The sequence below is a fragment of the Anguilla rostrata genome, chromosome 7, assembly GCF_018555375.3.
Source record: "Anguilla rostrata isolate EN2019 chromosome 7, ASM1855537v3, whole genome shotgun sequence".
Taxonomy (NCBI): domain Eukaryota; kingdom Metazoa; phylum Chordata; class Actinopteri; order Anguilliformes; family Anguillidae; genus Anguilla; species Anguilla rostrata.
In genome coordinates this window covers 18,905,185-18,921,799 of record NC_057939.1, presented here as the reverse complement: position 1 = coordinate 18,921,799, position 16,615 = coordinate 18,905,185, and the positions used below count along the sequence as shown (strand labels likewise).

Below are 16,615 nucleotides of genomic sequence, written 5' to 3'. Positions count from 1 at the left end.
TGCTATTTTTATTTCCACAGGATTTTAAACAACAATAAAATTCAAGAGCTGAAGAATGGCTCCTTTATTGGCCTCTCTGCACTGGAAAGACTGTGAGTATATTATTTTTGCCCTAAAAGAGGAGACTAGCTTCCCACATTTACTGAAATAACAATCCTTGGATATTTGATATAAATGTTTGCACAGACAGACAGATAGACAGACAGTGTGCGCACACACACACACTGTTGAGGTTTCCCCCTCATTTTTAAGATTTTATAAGAGTTTTCTTTGTATGGGCTATTGAAATTTATAGACTCATTATTCTTTTTCAATATGAAAATACATGCAAACCATTTGAGACACAGGTTTCTAAAGGGGTTTTTCAAGAATATGCTTGGCATAAGCTGAGATTCCTCTCTGTCTGGCCCTTTAGGAAAGCACAGGCCTCACGGAACCTTTGTTTTCCTTGCGTCAGCTGTGACAGAGAGTGATGGAGTGATCTCGGCTCTGCACACATTAAATTGATATGTAGAGCAGTGGCTATCCGAGCAGACTCAAAGACTCAAAGAAGTTACTGTTCGGCCAGCGCTGATGCAACTGACTGCGGAGTTTGAAAATCTGTTGCTGATGCTTCCCCTGAGGTTTGCAGGAAATACATTCGCCATGTGCGTACAGGTTTTCCTGATTTATGGCGCAGAAATTGCTTCATGCTGATAAAATAACCGGAGCATTAATAGCCTGCTTTTACAGAGACTTGGAATAACACATGATGAAATTAATGTGGAATTTTTAAGGAAATCTTTGCCGTGTAATTACTCCCGGTTTTTCTTTAAGAAAATACAAAATAAAAAATAAAAAGACTTCTGTGACTGTCCAACAGATTGGAGCCCGCGAGCGATTTCCCTCCATGAAACGGTCGTAATTTGGCCATCTTTTATTGGTTCTAAAACCTCAGTTTGACAGAGTGGGGCTGAAGGAAGGCACTGCTGTAACCTGAGCAGCACGCAGTCTCCAATCCAGTAATACTGCGCCCCTTACTACCACAGACATCCCCAATGCCCGCCATCGTGCCAGTAATACTGCGCCCCTTACTACCACAGACATCCCCAATGCCCGCATCACGTGCCAGTAACATGCCCTCATACACCACAGACATCCCCAATGCCCGCCATTGTGCCAGTAATACTGCGCCCCTTACTACCACAGACATCCCCAATGCCCGCCATCGTGCCAGTAATACTGCGCCCCTTACTACCACAGACATCCCCAATGCCCGCCATCGTGCCAGTAATACTGCGCCCCTTACCACCACAGACATCCCCAATGCCCGCCACCATGCCATTGCCAGTTATTTTCTACTCCGGTCACATTTTCGTGGTCGTGATGACCGGCCCACGCAGGACAGCCCGTGCCTTTTTTTTGGTACGGCTCCTGTGGATGACAGGCGTGATGTACGGTCATGCCCCGTCAAATAAAACAGAAAGAATCGGGACTTCTTCTCAAGCGCCATCAATCAAGACGGAGACAATTAAAGCGATATCTGATTCGGACTCGGGTGACTCGGCCCTGGAAGGTGGCCAATCACGCATTCCGGCCTCGGCCAACCGGCCAATCGCGTTCGAGCGGCTCCGGGTGCCAAAGTATTTTCCGGATGCTTCGCAGCCGATAGGCTAGGGGCTGGCTGCCCCCCTCATTTCTGTGTTATGAAATCGCACGCATCGCTCTCCCCACAAGAGTACCGCGCAGCAGTTTGTGTGGGGATTGGGAAGGTGCCATTGTGAGAGTTTCCTCCGTTAAAGCCGGTGTCCTGAATGTCAGAAAGGGGAGTGAGTGCTGGGAGTGTAATAAGCCCAGGCTTTTATATCTCCTGAAAGTGTAAACAGGCTTTGATCCTCCCAGTGTGGAGAACCCATAGGCATTCAGCTCCTTCTCTACAGTGAATCAATTTGGCTCGTCTCATTCTCCTCCTGATACGTACCCAACGGCACATTTACCTCAGAAAAGAGCCCCCTTTGTGCCGCCCGAGCGCGACGCGGCGCGCGGCTTTGTCATTGTAATGAGCCGGGCCGGGGCCAGAGGTGTTGGCAGGGTGAGCCGCTGCCATTCGGCACGCATGAGCGCCACCTCCGCCCCCCCGCCTTTTACCCCTCCCCCACCACACCACTGCACCAGCGATGAAGACGGCGTGAAAGCGGGGGGCTCTCCCCGCCCCGGCGTCGGGAGCCGCGGAGGAGAGAGCCCCCGGGAGAGGCGCTCGCGGCGTCGTGACTGGCAGCCGGGCGAAATCGATTACAGCGCCCCCCCTTCCCCCAACCCCCCCAACTGTGAAATCGCACTGAGCCCGTGGAAGAGGGCCGGGCTTTTGTTATGCTGAACGAGGCGCCCCCCTCTGGAACAGAGAACCCCCTTTTTGTTTTTTCTCTCTCTCGCCGGGCTTTGTGGGGAGTATGAACGTGATACTCCGCTCACATCGCCGTTCAGCACTCTGAGGCGCTTGATACCCTACACCCAGAGCGGTGAGTCACTTCAGCGCAGGGGCCGAAAAATTCCTCGCTCTGGGAAGTTGTTGATGGAGCCGCCTGCTTTGCCCTCCTTCTTTAAACACTGGTAGTTTAGAGATGAAATGGTCGTGAATTATAGCAGTGTACTAGAAATAAAGATTGTGCGCTTAATATATAAGATGTGCCTGTTTCAGGAATCCTGTCTTATGAAGTGATTCCACAAAGGCATATGGTCATTTTTAAACAAAGCAGAATTAAATTTATATCTACCCCCCTCCCTCCACCACCATCTTCCGCTCTATAAAACCTGAACACATGTTGCAGTTATGGAAGCTGCATTGGGACAAGCCCAACATTACAATAGCAGAGGCTTGTTAACTTGTAGCAGGGAAACATCTGGGATTTCCTCAAGAAATTTGCCATTAAAAGCGCTAGTGAGTGTACTTCACTGCAAAGCCCTGCTTATCTTTCCTCCCATAAACGTGTGCTTAATGGAAAAGAGATTGGGTTTTCCTGTCCCTGACAGCATTGACATTTCACAGTAATGCACATCAGATTCATGCTTACCCAGTTGACTAAGTCTGTTTCGTGGGGCTAGGTTTGTAAAATTGAGGTACTACAATATAAGGAAAGCTGGATGTCTTCATTCATGGAATGTTTTGATTTGGAACAAAACCAAGTAAAACCAGGCACTGGAAAAAAAAAAACATTCAGGAGACTGTTAACTAAACTTAGAACAGAGCGGTTTGATGTTAGCCAGTTGTAGCACTGGGTGGCATGCAGAAGGGGGATCTGCTTTCTTAATAATATGAAATTATGTAACCCATCTTTGACGTTCCCTTCTCCATTGATGCCTTTGATCTTATTAGTACAGTGTACTTTTTTAAAAAGACTGCAGTAGCCTCTACACAGAAGTTTCCTCACCTGAAGGCCTGTGTGGTTTTCTAACCCATTCAAGTTCTCTCCAGGAAATTAACCGACTTGCATTCTCAGTCATTTTCATTTAACGTGGAAAGTTGGCAGTTTGAACAGTTTGAGGGCCTGACCCGGCTGACTACAAGCCATGAGACAGTTCGCTATGTCAGTTGGTTACAGATGGGCCATCTGATGCCGCCTATCCAGGGATCTACATCGAGCATTTGGTTGGCTGACGGGGGAGAGCATTTATCCCTTAGCCAGTCAACAAGCAGGAGGGTTAAATTTGAGGATCATTTGCGCTTTAGCATGATGTAAACTGTGTGTGGCAGAAAATGCCTCCTGATTATCCACAAAAGAAGGGAAGCAAACTTGAACCATTTGAAAAATCAATTTAGGCAAATTTGCCCAGCTCATGCACGGATAATCAAACGGGAGGCGGGAGCAGATGGTTGTGTGTTTTTAAATTGTAGCATCGCACCGATTCCAGCTCATTTTAAAAAGCACCAGCAACACTTTGCCTTCCAGAATATCGCCACGGCATCTGTTGTTTGCATAATGTGATATTTACCCCGGATTGCAAAGAGCAGAAACAAAGCTGTTTGTGGAAGAACGTTCCGGAAAGAGCCATCAGCCCTGTGTTCCCTGCTTCCTCTGCTCTGCCCTGCCGGGGATCCATCAGCCCTGTGCACCCTGCTTCCTCCGCTCTGCCCTACCGGGGAGCCATCAGCCCTGTGCTCCCTGCTTCCTCTGTTCTGCCCTGCCATTGAGCCATCAGCCCTGTGTTCCCTGCTTCCTCCGCTCTGCCCTACCGGGGAGCCATCAGCCCTGTGCACCCTGCTTCCTCTGCTCTGCCCTGCCGGGGAGCCATCAGCCCTGTGCTCCCTGCTTCCTCTGCTCTGCCCTGCCAGGGAGCCATCAGCCCTGTGTTCCCTGCTTCCTCTGCTCTGCCCTGCCATTGAGCCATCAGCCCTGTGTTCCCTGCTTCCTCTGCTCTGCCCTGCCATTGAGCCATCAGCCCTGTGTTCCCTGCTTCCTCTGCTCTGCCCTTCCGGGGAGTCATCAGCAGTCAGCGCGCTCTTCCCTGTCGGCAAAGGGCTGATCTGAAAAGGGCTGCAAATTGTTGTTTTCGGGACAGAGGTCCCCTTTCTTAACCTTTCGAGTTCCCCGAAAAGAGTCAATAGACTCACCGATGCCAGTGACCTTAAACACAGCATTGCAGTTTAACCCTCCGGATCTGTGCTGAGTGGTTATCTGCCGGATTGTGGGGACGTAACGCAGACCACAGGGCTGAGTGCTCTGCCTTTGGCTGGAGCTATTGTTATTTCAGTCTGTTTTTTGACCAGTTATCTTGTATTTTAAATGGCTGGAGAACATCAGAAGTATCTGGCATTTTTGGAATGGTCTTTTTCGCCTTAAAGTAACGATTGTTGGCTGTTTGTAGGCTCTTAGCTAGAGTTGCTTTAGGCAGTGGGGAAAACCCTAATTCAGCTAGTATGTGTATGCCTTAGGAGGGGAAAGAATTGAGAGAAAGCTGCTTCTTTATGTGGTGTTTTAATTCTTTTTTTTCTGCAAAAAAAATAATTCCCCCTTTCAATCAGTGTGAGCTATCTGCTGCCAATTTGAATGCACATGACATTAATCCTTTAAGTGGCTCTGAGTTGCTCTTCCCTTAGCAATATTACTTCAGGGGGACGTCTAAATCAAATAGTCCTTCAAATCCGTAATGAGTTTCATTCTGTAAAAGTGTTCCGAGAAAGAGATTTATGCAAAGAAGGAAAATGTTATCATTAAAAGTTATTGACGAAGTGTTCTGTATGCTAATGCCTGAAAAGTGGCCAATTTATTGTACTTTAATCGTATTAAAAGCACCAGAGAGCTGAGAACATCAACACGCTGTTCCGATCGATTTTGAACTGCGACCAAAAAACCCTTTACTGAGCACTTGGAGCTTGCGTTGGAGGTGGTGGTGTTGTGCGAGGTGGATGTTTTTGACTCTGTCCTTCAGTCCGTCTCCGCTGCGCGAAGCGGCCATGTTGAGCGACGCGGCTCTGTCGACGCTCACGGGTGGTCCTGAGGCTCGCTCGCGTTCGTGCCTTCCATAGAAAATGGCCGGCTTCGCTGTAAACTCAAAAAGGCCGAGAGGCGGTGAAAGACGTTCAGGGCTGCGGCTCGCCCAGGTGCAGCCGGCCCGCGCGGCGGCGGCGGCGCTACATCAAAGACGAGCCAGAGCCCTCGCAGCGGGGCTTTCGCATGCCGGCCCGGAGCCGCGCCCGCCCGGCCGCTGAGTGACGCGCCGCGGCCCCCGCAGGAACGCAGGTGCCGGCGACCACGGCCTTTGAACCGCGCGACGCTCCAGTGCGCCGTTCCTTTTGTGTGGGGCCCAACTGGGCCATCCCACCTCCCCAACAGCGCCTGTCATCGACCGATCCGCTGTTCGCTGATGGGGACGTTTAGGCTGCAGCTGAACGTCGGCCCTTCACAACTGAAGGCGCCTCTGCTAATAACAGCGTTGGTGGGTTCAGTATTGCGTACCGCGTGGAGCCTCTTTAGGCAGAAGTGCTCAGAGGTGGTAATTGCAGTATCGTGTTCACAAAAGCACCGGGTGCTTAAGTGCGCGTTTTTGTCGAGGCAGAAACGCGGCCGCGGCAGCGCCAGATGAGAGGCAGCTAAGAAAAGGCCGGGCCTGCCCCGGTTTACACCATCTGATGGGACCTCTCTGTAAACACGGCGATTATACAACTACTGCTTTAGCTGCAGGTTAGTGCTGACTCTCTGCTCTATAAGAGCCCTCTTGTTTTCAGGATGGATCGAGTTTAGAATTGGCATTCGGTTGGTGGGGGGTGGGGTGAATGAGTCCATGAGATAACGAGTAATTACATCAACCCCAGATTTGCCTTTGGCTTCGGTTATAGCTACACGGCGTGCATTTCCCCACAGGCGAAATGGTGGTATTTGTTATTTAAATTTAAATTTTTTATTCCCCGCCTTTATGAAACTGTCTCCACGATCGCATCCTCTTCGCTGCGGCTACAGCACCAGCTGTGATTTTCTCTGTTTGGTTTTTACAGGGACATTCGGAACAACACCATCAGTCACGTTGAGCCTGGAGCTTTTTCCGGACTGCTGGCCCTCAAAAGACTGTGAGTATTATCCACGTGCAGCTGGGGCCCCCGACAGGAAGCGCTGCGTTAAGCAGTGATGCGTTTCCTGTGTAGCCCTCGCATCTTCATACACCTGTGTTTCTCTGCGTGTGTCTGTTTTACATCGTAACGCACTCACGGTTCTTAAATACTAATCTTCAGGGCTTTTACATTCAGATATTTTCCACTCTGTGTTAGCCGGTAATGGGCTCTATTCTCTTTTGACGGTGCGATGGGGTTTGTGTCATTGCTTTTAAAAGTGCCTCATTCTCAGAATGACACCATTACGTGGCACAAGCATCAGCAGGCTCCTGATGTGTGGAACGGAACAGTAATGCTAGCACTTACATCGCAGGCCGATATTAGAGCCTTCAGCGACTTGTGTACTGTAGTTAACTTTGACAACTGCCGGCACAGTACTCGGTGAGCCGCTCGCGGTGTCTTTTTCACCGCATAATGGGGCAATGGTTCCGCTCCGTTAAAATTCTTGCTCCTTGCTTATTTTTAGGTTTCTGGTAGTTTCCGTGCAGGTTTTGATACCCTGCAATATCTCTGCTCCTGCTCAAAGCCAGCCGCTACATCTTCTGTAAATACGGGACGTTTTCCAAATAACCTCAGCAACGTGCATTATTACTGTAAGTCAGGGGATACAGCTGTGCGCGCGGCCAAATCTGCAGTAATTACCCTGAGGTTTTGAGGTAGAGAATGTACATGTCAGTGCCACGCAATTATTTTTCTATTTTTTTACCCGCATTGCTTTTTTTTCCAGTAGAGCTGCCCAAAAATTTGATTGCATATTTCATTGGTTCTGTGTAGTTTTTTTTATGATGTGTTTCACAAATACTCGCTCACCAGGGTCCAGATGGTTTCTGTTTGGCGGTGCGGTGTGGGGAGAATGTGCTGTGCCTGTCGGGGGCTCCCCGGCCAGCGCGACCTGTTTGCAAGCTTTGCACAAATGTGGCAGTGTTCCTCTGGTCAGATACAGGTCCAAATACAGGACGGTGTGTGTGTGTGTTGTTGTGTCTCTGTTGTCGGTGTGTCTCTGTCTGTGGGGTGGGGTTGTGTCTGGTGTGTTCTGTGTCTGTGTCTGTCTGTCTGTGTCGTGTTTGGTCTGCGGGGGTGTGTGTGTTGTGTGCTGCGTGTTGGCTTGTCCAAGTGCAGGTTAGCACAGTATGTGTATGCGTGCTTGCTTATATGTGTATGCAAAATCATTTGATATGATCCAGTCCCTGCCAGTGTAAACTTTGGATGGGTGCACTGCTGGGACTGTGGAGGAAGGGGTATGGGCACATTCTGGGGTTTTGGCCTGAACCCATTTTCCCCCCAAACACTATTTCAGCACAAGGGACTCGTGTTGCGTGGTGTAGAACAGAGCGGAGACTCACTTCAGCGATTCACCGTTCGTTTGACGTCTTTGTTTGACATGTCACGACGCCCATTAAACCAAATTGGCTCGGGCAAAAATCCCAGCGTTCAGGGTTTCCTCTGGTACAGAATTCAGATTCTAGTCACACCGGTTACAGGAGAGTGAGCTTTCATGAGCCAGCAATGCGGTGTCAGTAACAGTCTTCTCTCAACCAATCGATAGGTTTTGCTCCCTGCTGCAAAGCACAGCGATTGGCTCAGCTCAGATCAGTTAGCCATTGATGTCATACAGCAGCTCCACCCATTTTGGTTTGATGAAGCCTCACTCTCCCATCACTTCTGCAGGCCAGCGTAGAAGCCGCTGCTCCCGTGTTCTGGTAAATCCCCGGTATGGAAAACAGATGGAGGGACGGGAACGGCTCATTGGGCAGCGTATGTCACATGTCTACTGCCAAGACAGAACCGGACTTTGCGGTCCAGGCCCCACTCTTCACTGTCTTCAGCTATGTTTTTTTGGTCAAGTTCAGCATGGAAAGAATCAAAGACACCATGGCCCTGAACTTAATCTGATTGGCTGACGCAGCAGGCTGGCCAGGGAAGGGTTGGTTTGCTGGGATTGCTTTGTCTGCCAGTGATGGAACCGTTAGGCAGTCCGGAAGTGTGACCGCAGGTCATGGCTGTCATTTCGCTAGCGGTTAGCGCCGGAGAAGAACTGCAGGTCCGAATCACCACGCAGGTCATTCTGCGTGAATTCAAACCTCCTACGTGCATTAATTCTGTTTGGGCAATGGCGATTCTCTGCCTGTTGACATTTCTGTGCCATGTACTGTAGTATTGGCTCCTGGGCGGAATAACGGAAACCAAAACAAGCCTTTCGCTCGGTAGTTCTGGCCTGGTTCGGCTACGGAACGGGCCCGTTGGCCGCCTACTGGAGATACGTTTGTAGGCTTATTGAATTACATCGTGCGAAGCAGTGGCTGGTATCTGATCGCAAACTCGTAGATAACGAGAGCTGCTTTTGAAACCACGGAAACGCGCGCGGCGCGGATTTCGGGAACAGGGCGTCACGGTTAATTTGCGTCTCGGACGGTTCCGCCGCCATCGAGCGTTCTCACGAAGGATCCCCGTGTCTGATTTCTGTTTTTTTTTCTTCCCCCCTTCCGTCCCAATGTTTAATTTCTCCCATCTGCTGCTGCCTCTCTGTACAGTGTGTAATTAGACTTCACTCCCGGCTGAGGATGTGCCACTCTGCGGGCTGAACTGCGGGACCCCGTCCCGACGTCGCGAGACAGCCCCGCTCGGCGATGTCACTCCGCCGTCGTCATTTTCGCTGTCCCTCTTCTGGAGAGGAGCCCCCCCCCCACCTGTCACATACGCTCCTCTCCTATGTAGCACCGTGCAGTCAGCCCCCCCCCCCCCTTCCTGTCACTCGAGCGTCAGGTTCCGTTACCCGGCCTTCTCCTTCGGCTGGCGGTGACTGACGGGCCGCGAATGGGAAGTAGCGGGCAGTCATTACAGAAATCGCTGATTGTCTGAGGAAGACGCTCTCTTGGGATTCCTGCGCTGACCTTAATGTCAACCCACAGAAACCTCCCCCCTCCCCCTCCCCACCCCCCCCTTTTACCAGCACCGCCCATATCCCGGCTCTCAGAGTTTTCACCGCGGGAGACTTGTGTAAACCGTTTCAGCAGTCAGCAGTAATTTAGTGTTATGCGGCCTACGTAAAGCAATCTGAGTAATGGCTTAAATTATGCGCTGTAGAAGCTGAGTCGCAGGTAGTCTCTCTCTCTCTCTCTCTCTCTCTCTCTCCCCCTTTCTCCCTCTTCCTTTCCCTCACCCTCCCTCCCTCTCCTTCTCTCTCTCTCTCTCTCTCTCTCTCTCTCTCTCTCTCCCTCTCATTCTTCTTGTTCTCCACCGCCCTGTTCTTGGTGCGGCGGACGTTGATCTCACGACTGCGTGGTGCGCTCGCTGCCTGCCTCCCTCCACCCAGGTGCTCCTCCGCACCCTGCAGCCAAGGAGGACTCACCACTCCCCCACCACCCCACCCACCCACTCCCACACCATTATCCTCCCAGACGGAGCACTCCTGCCAGGCTTGGCAGCTCCCAAAAGGCTTTTTCACCGGAGCAGGGCTAATAACCTCGCACAATAAAAGCTCCAGCTGCAGCGCAGCGCTGGAAGGGAGAGGAGCGCGTGTTTGCGTGCACGCAGGCCCCCTTCCTCACTCCGCCCGGCTCCTCCTCGGCCGCTGTGGGGCCGGTGTCTGCGGCAGGGGGAGGGCGGGCGGCAACATGGACGCCGGCTCCACGTGCGTTTGGCAGCTCCGCTACCTACCCCCCCTCCTCAGGGCTGGAGCCATCTCTGAGGAGCAGTAAAGCGATTTTGACTGTTGCCGTGCTGCAAACCGGATTCAAGAAACGCAAAGGTTTTGAGCCGGGTCTGGTAACACTATGGCCTATGTCTGTGGTCCAGGGCCGAGTGAAGTAAAGTTTTTTTTTTTTGTTTGAATGGCTTCGTATCTCACTGAAGTTCGCCCATTACGCTGCTGATACCACATCAAACCTGCACATTTAAACGTGATGCCAGTAATCCTAAGCCTCCAGTCTAACTCACTTGTCAGCAGCCATGCTGTGCAGAAGATGAAAATGTGACTTTGATGTGTTAGACAAGAATAATAACAGATTCAACAGAGTTCTGCGCACCTCTCTTTGATGTGGAAAGCCCCTAGGCAAATTGTAAAGGAAAGAAAAAAAAGTGAAAGTTGTTACAAGCATTTATAGAATTATGTGATTTAAAATTTTGATCTACATTAATGCATTAGAATACCTGATTTTAAAGGATACGAATACCACTGGGTGTCTGTACGTTCATATTGGCATTCAGTACGTTATGTTCTTCTAATGCTCAGTTGAAGAATTTGGAGTCTACTTCCAGGAATAGGAGTGTTAGGCTGGTTGACATTTATATTTCTTGTTTTCTGTTTTTGTCTTGTTTTTTGAGTCCCTCCATTTGTAAGATGGGTTACAAGTTCAGATGCCTCCTGTCTGGCTGACAAGGCTGTATAGCCTCTCATTAAATTATTTAATTTTATTTAAATGTATGTGAAGTGGGATTTATTAAACCTGCGTATGCAAGTTTTCCCAAAGTGCTAAACGTAGAATAGTTTTCATATGCCACACATAATTGAATTGTATGTAAAACAACGCTTGCACGTGAATTCCTTTTAGAATTAGTGCAGCTATACACTTGATTCATGTCGTTACTGACACCTGGAAATCCCATTGATATACAAGGAAGTGTCCGGAGGCATGGTCTGAAGTGTGTGTTCATTTGTCAACAATTCCTTTCACCATGTTTGTTTTTTGTCTTTGTTTCCGTTTTTTCTCATATGAAATCACTAATTGTACTTCTGTGTCACCACTTGATGACAGCACACATGCACACCTGATACACGTGTACCTACCCAGTGACCAAATTGCACAGTGTCCTCAAAGAGGGGCAGTTGGCAGCGAGGCTTATCTTTAACGCAATGCAACTGAGTTTTGGAATGAAATTGGTGCATAGTTGATAAATGTGCCCCAGGAAATGGCCAATTGATTATCTCATGGATGCTGACAGTTCCTGGAAATGTAAGATATTACTGAAATGAAAATGGCACTTTCTGTACGTAATTATTTCAATCATTATTCATTTTTTTTCTGGGAAGTATCTGAATGTTACATTTGTGGAGGTTTTTTTTTTATAACGGCTTGCAGTGGAAAGAGTCTTCATTAGAAGGCGGTCATAATTCCCCTGTAAAGAATTAGCGTGAATTGTAGTAGTAAGCAAAATAACATAATCCCATAATCCCACCTCTCCATTTTCTTTGCAGAGATTTATCGAGTAACCGAATTGGCTGCCTCAACGGGGATATATTCAAGGGCCTCTCAAATCTGGTTCGACTGTAAGTAGTTCAGCTTTTTTTTTTTTTTAAATAACTGTCATTTGCAAAACATATGAGGACTTTGCATTGCCATTCTTGCCGTGTTGTTTGCTTGAGAGCACAGCTTTCACAGGTTGCATCACAGGTCAAAGTAATGCAATGTGCTCCAGTGCGGCTTTGACTATGGAGTCGTTTAGAAGCCGCTCCCTCATCTTGAAAAGAGAATAATTGGCCGGCGCCATAACTTGGAAAAACAGTAGCAGGTGCGGCGAGATTAGCGTGAGGCGGTAATGACTGATTTTCGTCGCAGTCCTCCGGTGAATATCGCGCACCAGCTGCACACCTGATGGTATGTAATTTGCGGGAGGCTATCGGGCTGTAGCGTGTGCAAACGGTGGGCTGGTTATCTCGGCGAAGGTCGCGGAGCCGAGCTGGCACGGCTAAGTGATTGTTATGAAGATGGGTGTTCTGCATTATCCACCCCCATGTGTCAGCTCCCCCCCCCCCCCCCCCCAGTCCTTAATCTCTAACGAGCGACTTGTTATCCTTATTCTGCCGTTCTCATTGCTCGTTTTGTTCCGTTTCAGGAACCTGTCGGCGAACCTGTTTTCCTCTCTGCCCCAGGGGACCTTCGACGGTCTCGTCTCTCTTAAGACACTGTGAGTACAGACGAGTGGCGCTAACGTGCTAGTTCGCGTCGCGCTCCGTGCGTTTTCGTGTTGTTCGCCGAGCGCTCGGCTCGCGTTTAGCTCTGGTCGTGGGGAAGGGTTGGCAGCGGGGGCGATTGCGGTCCTGTAGCGCTGGCGGTTTGAAGCGGCCCGGCGGTCGTCCTCAGCGGCCCTGCCGTGATTGGGCGGCTGAGCGAGCGAACGTGCTTTCGTTCCGTCCCCAGGGAGTTCCAGACGCCCTACCTGCTGTGCGACTGTAACCTGAGGTGGCTCCTGCGCTGGATTAAGGAGAAGGGCGTGGGCGTGAAGGACACCCGCTGCTCGTACCCGCGCTCCCTGCAGGGCCAGCTCGTCACCTCCCTCAAACCGGAGCTCCTCACCTGCGGTTAGTCCCTGTCAGCGCGTCTGTTTGTGTCTGTCCCTGTCTGTCTGTCTGTCCGTCCGTCAGTCCGCCTGTCCCTGTCTGTCTGTCTGTCTGTCCCTGTCTGTCTGTCTGTCTGTCCGCCTGTGTCTGTCAGTCTGTCACTGTCTGTGTCTGTCTGTCTGTCCCTGTTTGTGTGTCTCTGTCTGTCCCCCTGTGTCTGTCTGTCTGTCACTGTCTGTGTCTGTCTGCCTGTCCCTGTCTATCTGTCTGTCTGTCCGTCCGTCTGTCCGTCCCTGTCTGTCTGTCTGTCTGTCTGTCTGTCCTTCTGCATCTGTGTCTATCTTTTTGTGTCTGTTTTTCCGTTTGTTTCTCTGTCTGTTGATCTGTCTCTCTGCCTGCTCCTCTACCAATTCAGTCTGCCGGTGTAATTCTTCATTCTGTCTACTAACCTGGCTGTCTGTTTTCCCATCTCCACTGCTCTACTCATATACTCTATACCTGTGGTTTCCAGCTCTGTTTCTGGAGATCTACTCTCCTGTAGGTTTTCATTCCGACCCTACCAAAGTGCACCTCATTCTGCTGGAGATCTCGTTGAGCTGCTAAATTAGTAGCGTCAGGTGTGGCAAATTAGGTTTGAAATGAAAACCTACAGGATGGTAGATCTTCAGGAGTAGGGTTAGGAGCCACTGTTGTATACCCAGTGTTGCCTCTGCCCATCTACTGGGGGAGATCATACTTCAGAATTACTTGTTTTCATTAGAGCTTGAGATTGTCTGATAAACCGCTTTTTGCATCCAATTCTTTTGGGGAGAGGGGCCAGTATCTTTGGTAAAGGTATTTAAATAATACATTCTAGCAGTGCTTCGTATTAACAAAGGGCACTGCAATATTGTGCAACACTGTGTAAGCTCGTTGTAGTTTACAGCTTGCTATAAAAATGCGGTTAAATATTTAGCCTTGTGTAGAGCACAACCACATGCACCGCAATTTATGCGTCCGTCATTAAACAGAATTAAGCACCAAAGATAGTCCTCTGGATTCCCAGTGGATTGTGTTAATGGAGTATTTGGCTTAACGAACATCACTGGCCTGCGTTTGGGCCGCATTCCAGCGGTTTAAAAGGGCCAATAAAATGCTCGGAACAAGCTTTCCTCCCAGAAAGTCCGCTTTATTTTCCTTCGGCGTGTTGTCGCGTAGTAAGAGTTAGACGTTAGACGGCGGGCAGCTGGGTGTCTTTGGCGGCTGGGCCGCGGGTGAGCGAGACGGCGAAGCGTCGGGTGGGCTGACCCCGCCGCGTCCCTCTCCGTTTCCGCAGACGCCCCGCTGGAGCTGCCGTCCTTCCAGATGACGCCGTCGCAGCGGCAGATCGTGTTCCGCGGCGACAGCCTGCCCTTCCAGTGCATGGCGTCCTACGTGGACGAGGACATGCAGGTGCTGTGGTACCAGGACGGCCGGATGGTGGAGCCCGACGCCGCGCAGGGCATCGTCATCGAGAAGAGCACGGTCCAGAACTGCTCGCTCATCGCTAGGTAGGAGCGAGGAACGCAAGCGTCCCCTCGCAGTTTCTCAGTGTTATCATCTCTGAGTCCTCCACTGTCAGTCACAGGTTCATATGAACCAATCAAAAGACTTTGCTTTTTGTGGAACATTGCTGTGATTGGTTCAAACACACATCATTGTCTTCAGAATGCCTTACTCCTCCACCACCACAATACATCCTTGTTATTGTATTTATTCCTTGTCTGGAAGAATTGCCAGTTTGTGAGTAGTTACTGGGTCATGGAGGTTCTCCGTGAGAACGTGGAACCACTTCAAAGGCAGGTTCTCATTACATACATTACATTACTGGCCTTGAGCAGATGCACTTATCTAGGGCAACTTACTCAAGTTTTTTTCTTTTTTATACATATTTTATATATTTTTTACACATCCATTTAGACACTAATCTTAATTCAGGTTAAGTACCTTGTTTCTGGTTCGATTCCTACCTGGGAATCAAACCTATAACCTTTAGGTTACAAGCCCAGTTCATTACCTGTTATACTGCACTGCTGCCCTCTGTGCTGCACTCCCGGTGTACTGAATGCAGTCTGTGTCTCTGGCACCGCAGCGCCCTCACCATATCCAACATCCAGCCGGGCTCCACGGGGAACTGGGAGTGTCGCGTGCGGACCAGCCGAGGGAACAACACCCGCACCGTCCACATCGTGGTGCTGGAGAGCTCCGCCAAATACTGCCCCCCGGAGAGGGTGTCCAACAACAAGGGGGAGTTCCGGTGAGGGCCAGCCCAGGCCGAATCGACCGCCAACACCTCTCCGTCCCGCGGTCTGCTTCTGTACAGATTCTTAGATACCTCACGCATGAACTCTGTCATTTAGAGCCCAACAGAGCTATTAAAGGGACGCCCTGCCACTAGTGCATCTTTTCTGGTCGAAACTCGATCCCCTTGTTTTTTTTCTGGCAGGTATTTGTAGATTATCGTTTCAGTCAGAGGCGAGAACAGCGGCTGGGTTAAAACTTGAATGGCAGCTAATCCCGCGGATGGGCCTTCGCCGTGTAACAGTCATTAGCTATTGTTAGCGGAGGTGACTGCTTCAAACACAGACATTATCATTCTGCGCTTCCAGCTTCGGCAATCCGGGCTGTCAGTCGACAGGCAGGAGTAATCCTTAGCTCCACGCTGCCCTCTGGTGGCTGAACGCGTGTCTGACACCCGGCGGTATCGGAGGGTCACTAGCAGCTTGGCTGTTTTTGTTCTGCGAGCCCCAGAAATGAGTGTGTAATGAATGGGAATCGGAGCGTGCTGGAGAGGGGGGCCTCGTTTTTTGGATGGCTCACTGTTTTTGCCCTGAGAATATGAGACGCTCTCGTAAAAGTCAGTGTTGCACAAACTGAGGTGGACACCGGAGCTGGAAAATGTGCTCCCAGTTTCATAACACGATATAAATTGCACAGCGATGCGTGTCGGTGGAAGTGCCTCATTTTATTACGCTTTTGAATTTATGCATGGAGAACGGTTCTTTTATTAGTCGGCGACCTGATTTTGTGCTCTGACCTTCTTCCCGAATGGTTTCCTTTCTCCAAAATCGAATCACCTCACGGTTGTAAAAGACATGCCTGAATATGCAGAAATGGCCACAGGGGTTGGCATCCTAAATTCAGAACAAAATGGCTGTTTGTTGCACTTTAACTGCAGTGCATCTTGGGTAATAATTTCTCCAAATTCAGGCGTAGCCACGTAGCCGCCCTGGCCCCGTTTCCTTGGAAACTTCATCCGTTAATAAGAGAGGATGAATGGGAGGGTCGGGGGCGAATCGGCGTGACGCGGTGTCCCCCTCTGCCAGGTGGCCGCGCACCCTGGCGGGCATCACCGCCTACCTGGCCTGCAACCGGCTGGCCTCGGGCACCAGCATCTACTCGGGCTCCGCCGCCGACGACCGCCGGGCCTGGCGCAGGTGCGACCGCGGTGGCTTCTGGGCCGAGGAGGACTACTCCCGCTGCCAGTACCAGAAAGACGTCACGCGGGTGCTCTACATCATCAACCAGGTACGCGCCGCGGGGGCCGCCGGCGCAGGAAGTCCCCGTCAGCGGGGGGAGGGGGGGGAACCCGCATCTTTTCTGCTGAGATTGTCATTGGCTGAGATTGCTCTCTTGCATTGTTGTTTGTTTTTTTGAGACCAGGAATTCCAGTATATAGCACATAGTAATTCAGACAGTACAAGTGTTTTTACTACTTTGCTGCTTGTTTTTGGGAA

General features: G+C 50.3%; 1 protein-coding gene across 1 annotated transcript in view; it reads left to right on the top strand.

The window, feature by feature from the left end:
* Nucleotides 1-16,615, top strand: part of adgra3 (adhesion G protein-coupled receptor A3) — a 41,858-nt gene that overhangs the window by 13,489 nt on the left and 11,754 nt on the right. Inside the window, exons 2-9 of the mRNA XM_064343464.1 lie at nt 21-92; nt 6,470-6,541; nt 11,778-11,849; nt 12,416-12,487; nt 12,721-12,881; nt 14,176-14,389; nt 14,971-15,135; nt 16,205-16,406. Of these exons, the coding sequence (XP_064199534.1) occupies nt 21-92; nt 6,470-6,541; nt 11,778-11,849; nt 12,416-12,487; nt 12,721-12,881; nt 14,176-14,389; nt 14,971-15,135; nt 16,205-16,406 (1,030 nt within the window). The remainder of the gene's footprint in view (nt 1-20; nt 93-6,469; nt 6,542-11,777; nt 11,850-12,415; nt 12,488-12,720; nt 12,882-14,175; nt 14,390-14,970; nt 15,136-16,204; nt 16,407-16,615) is intronic.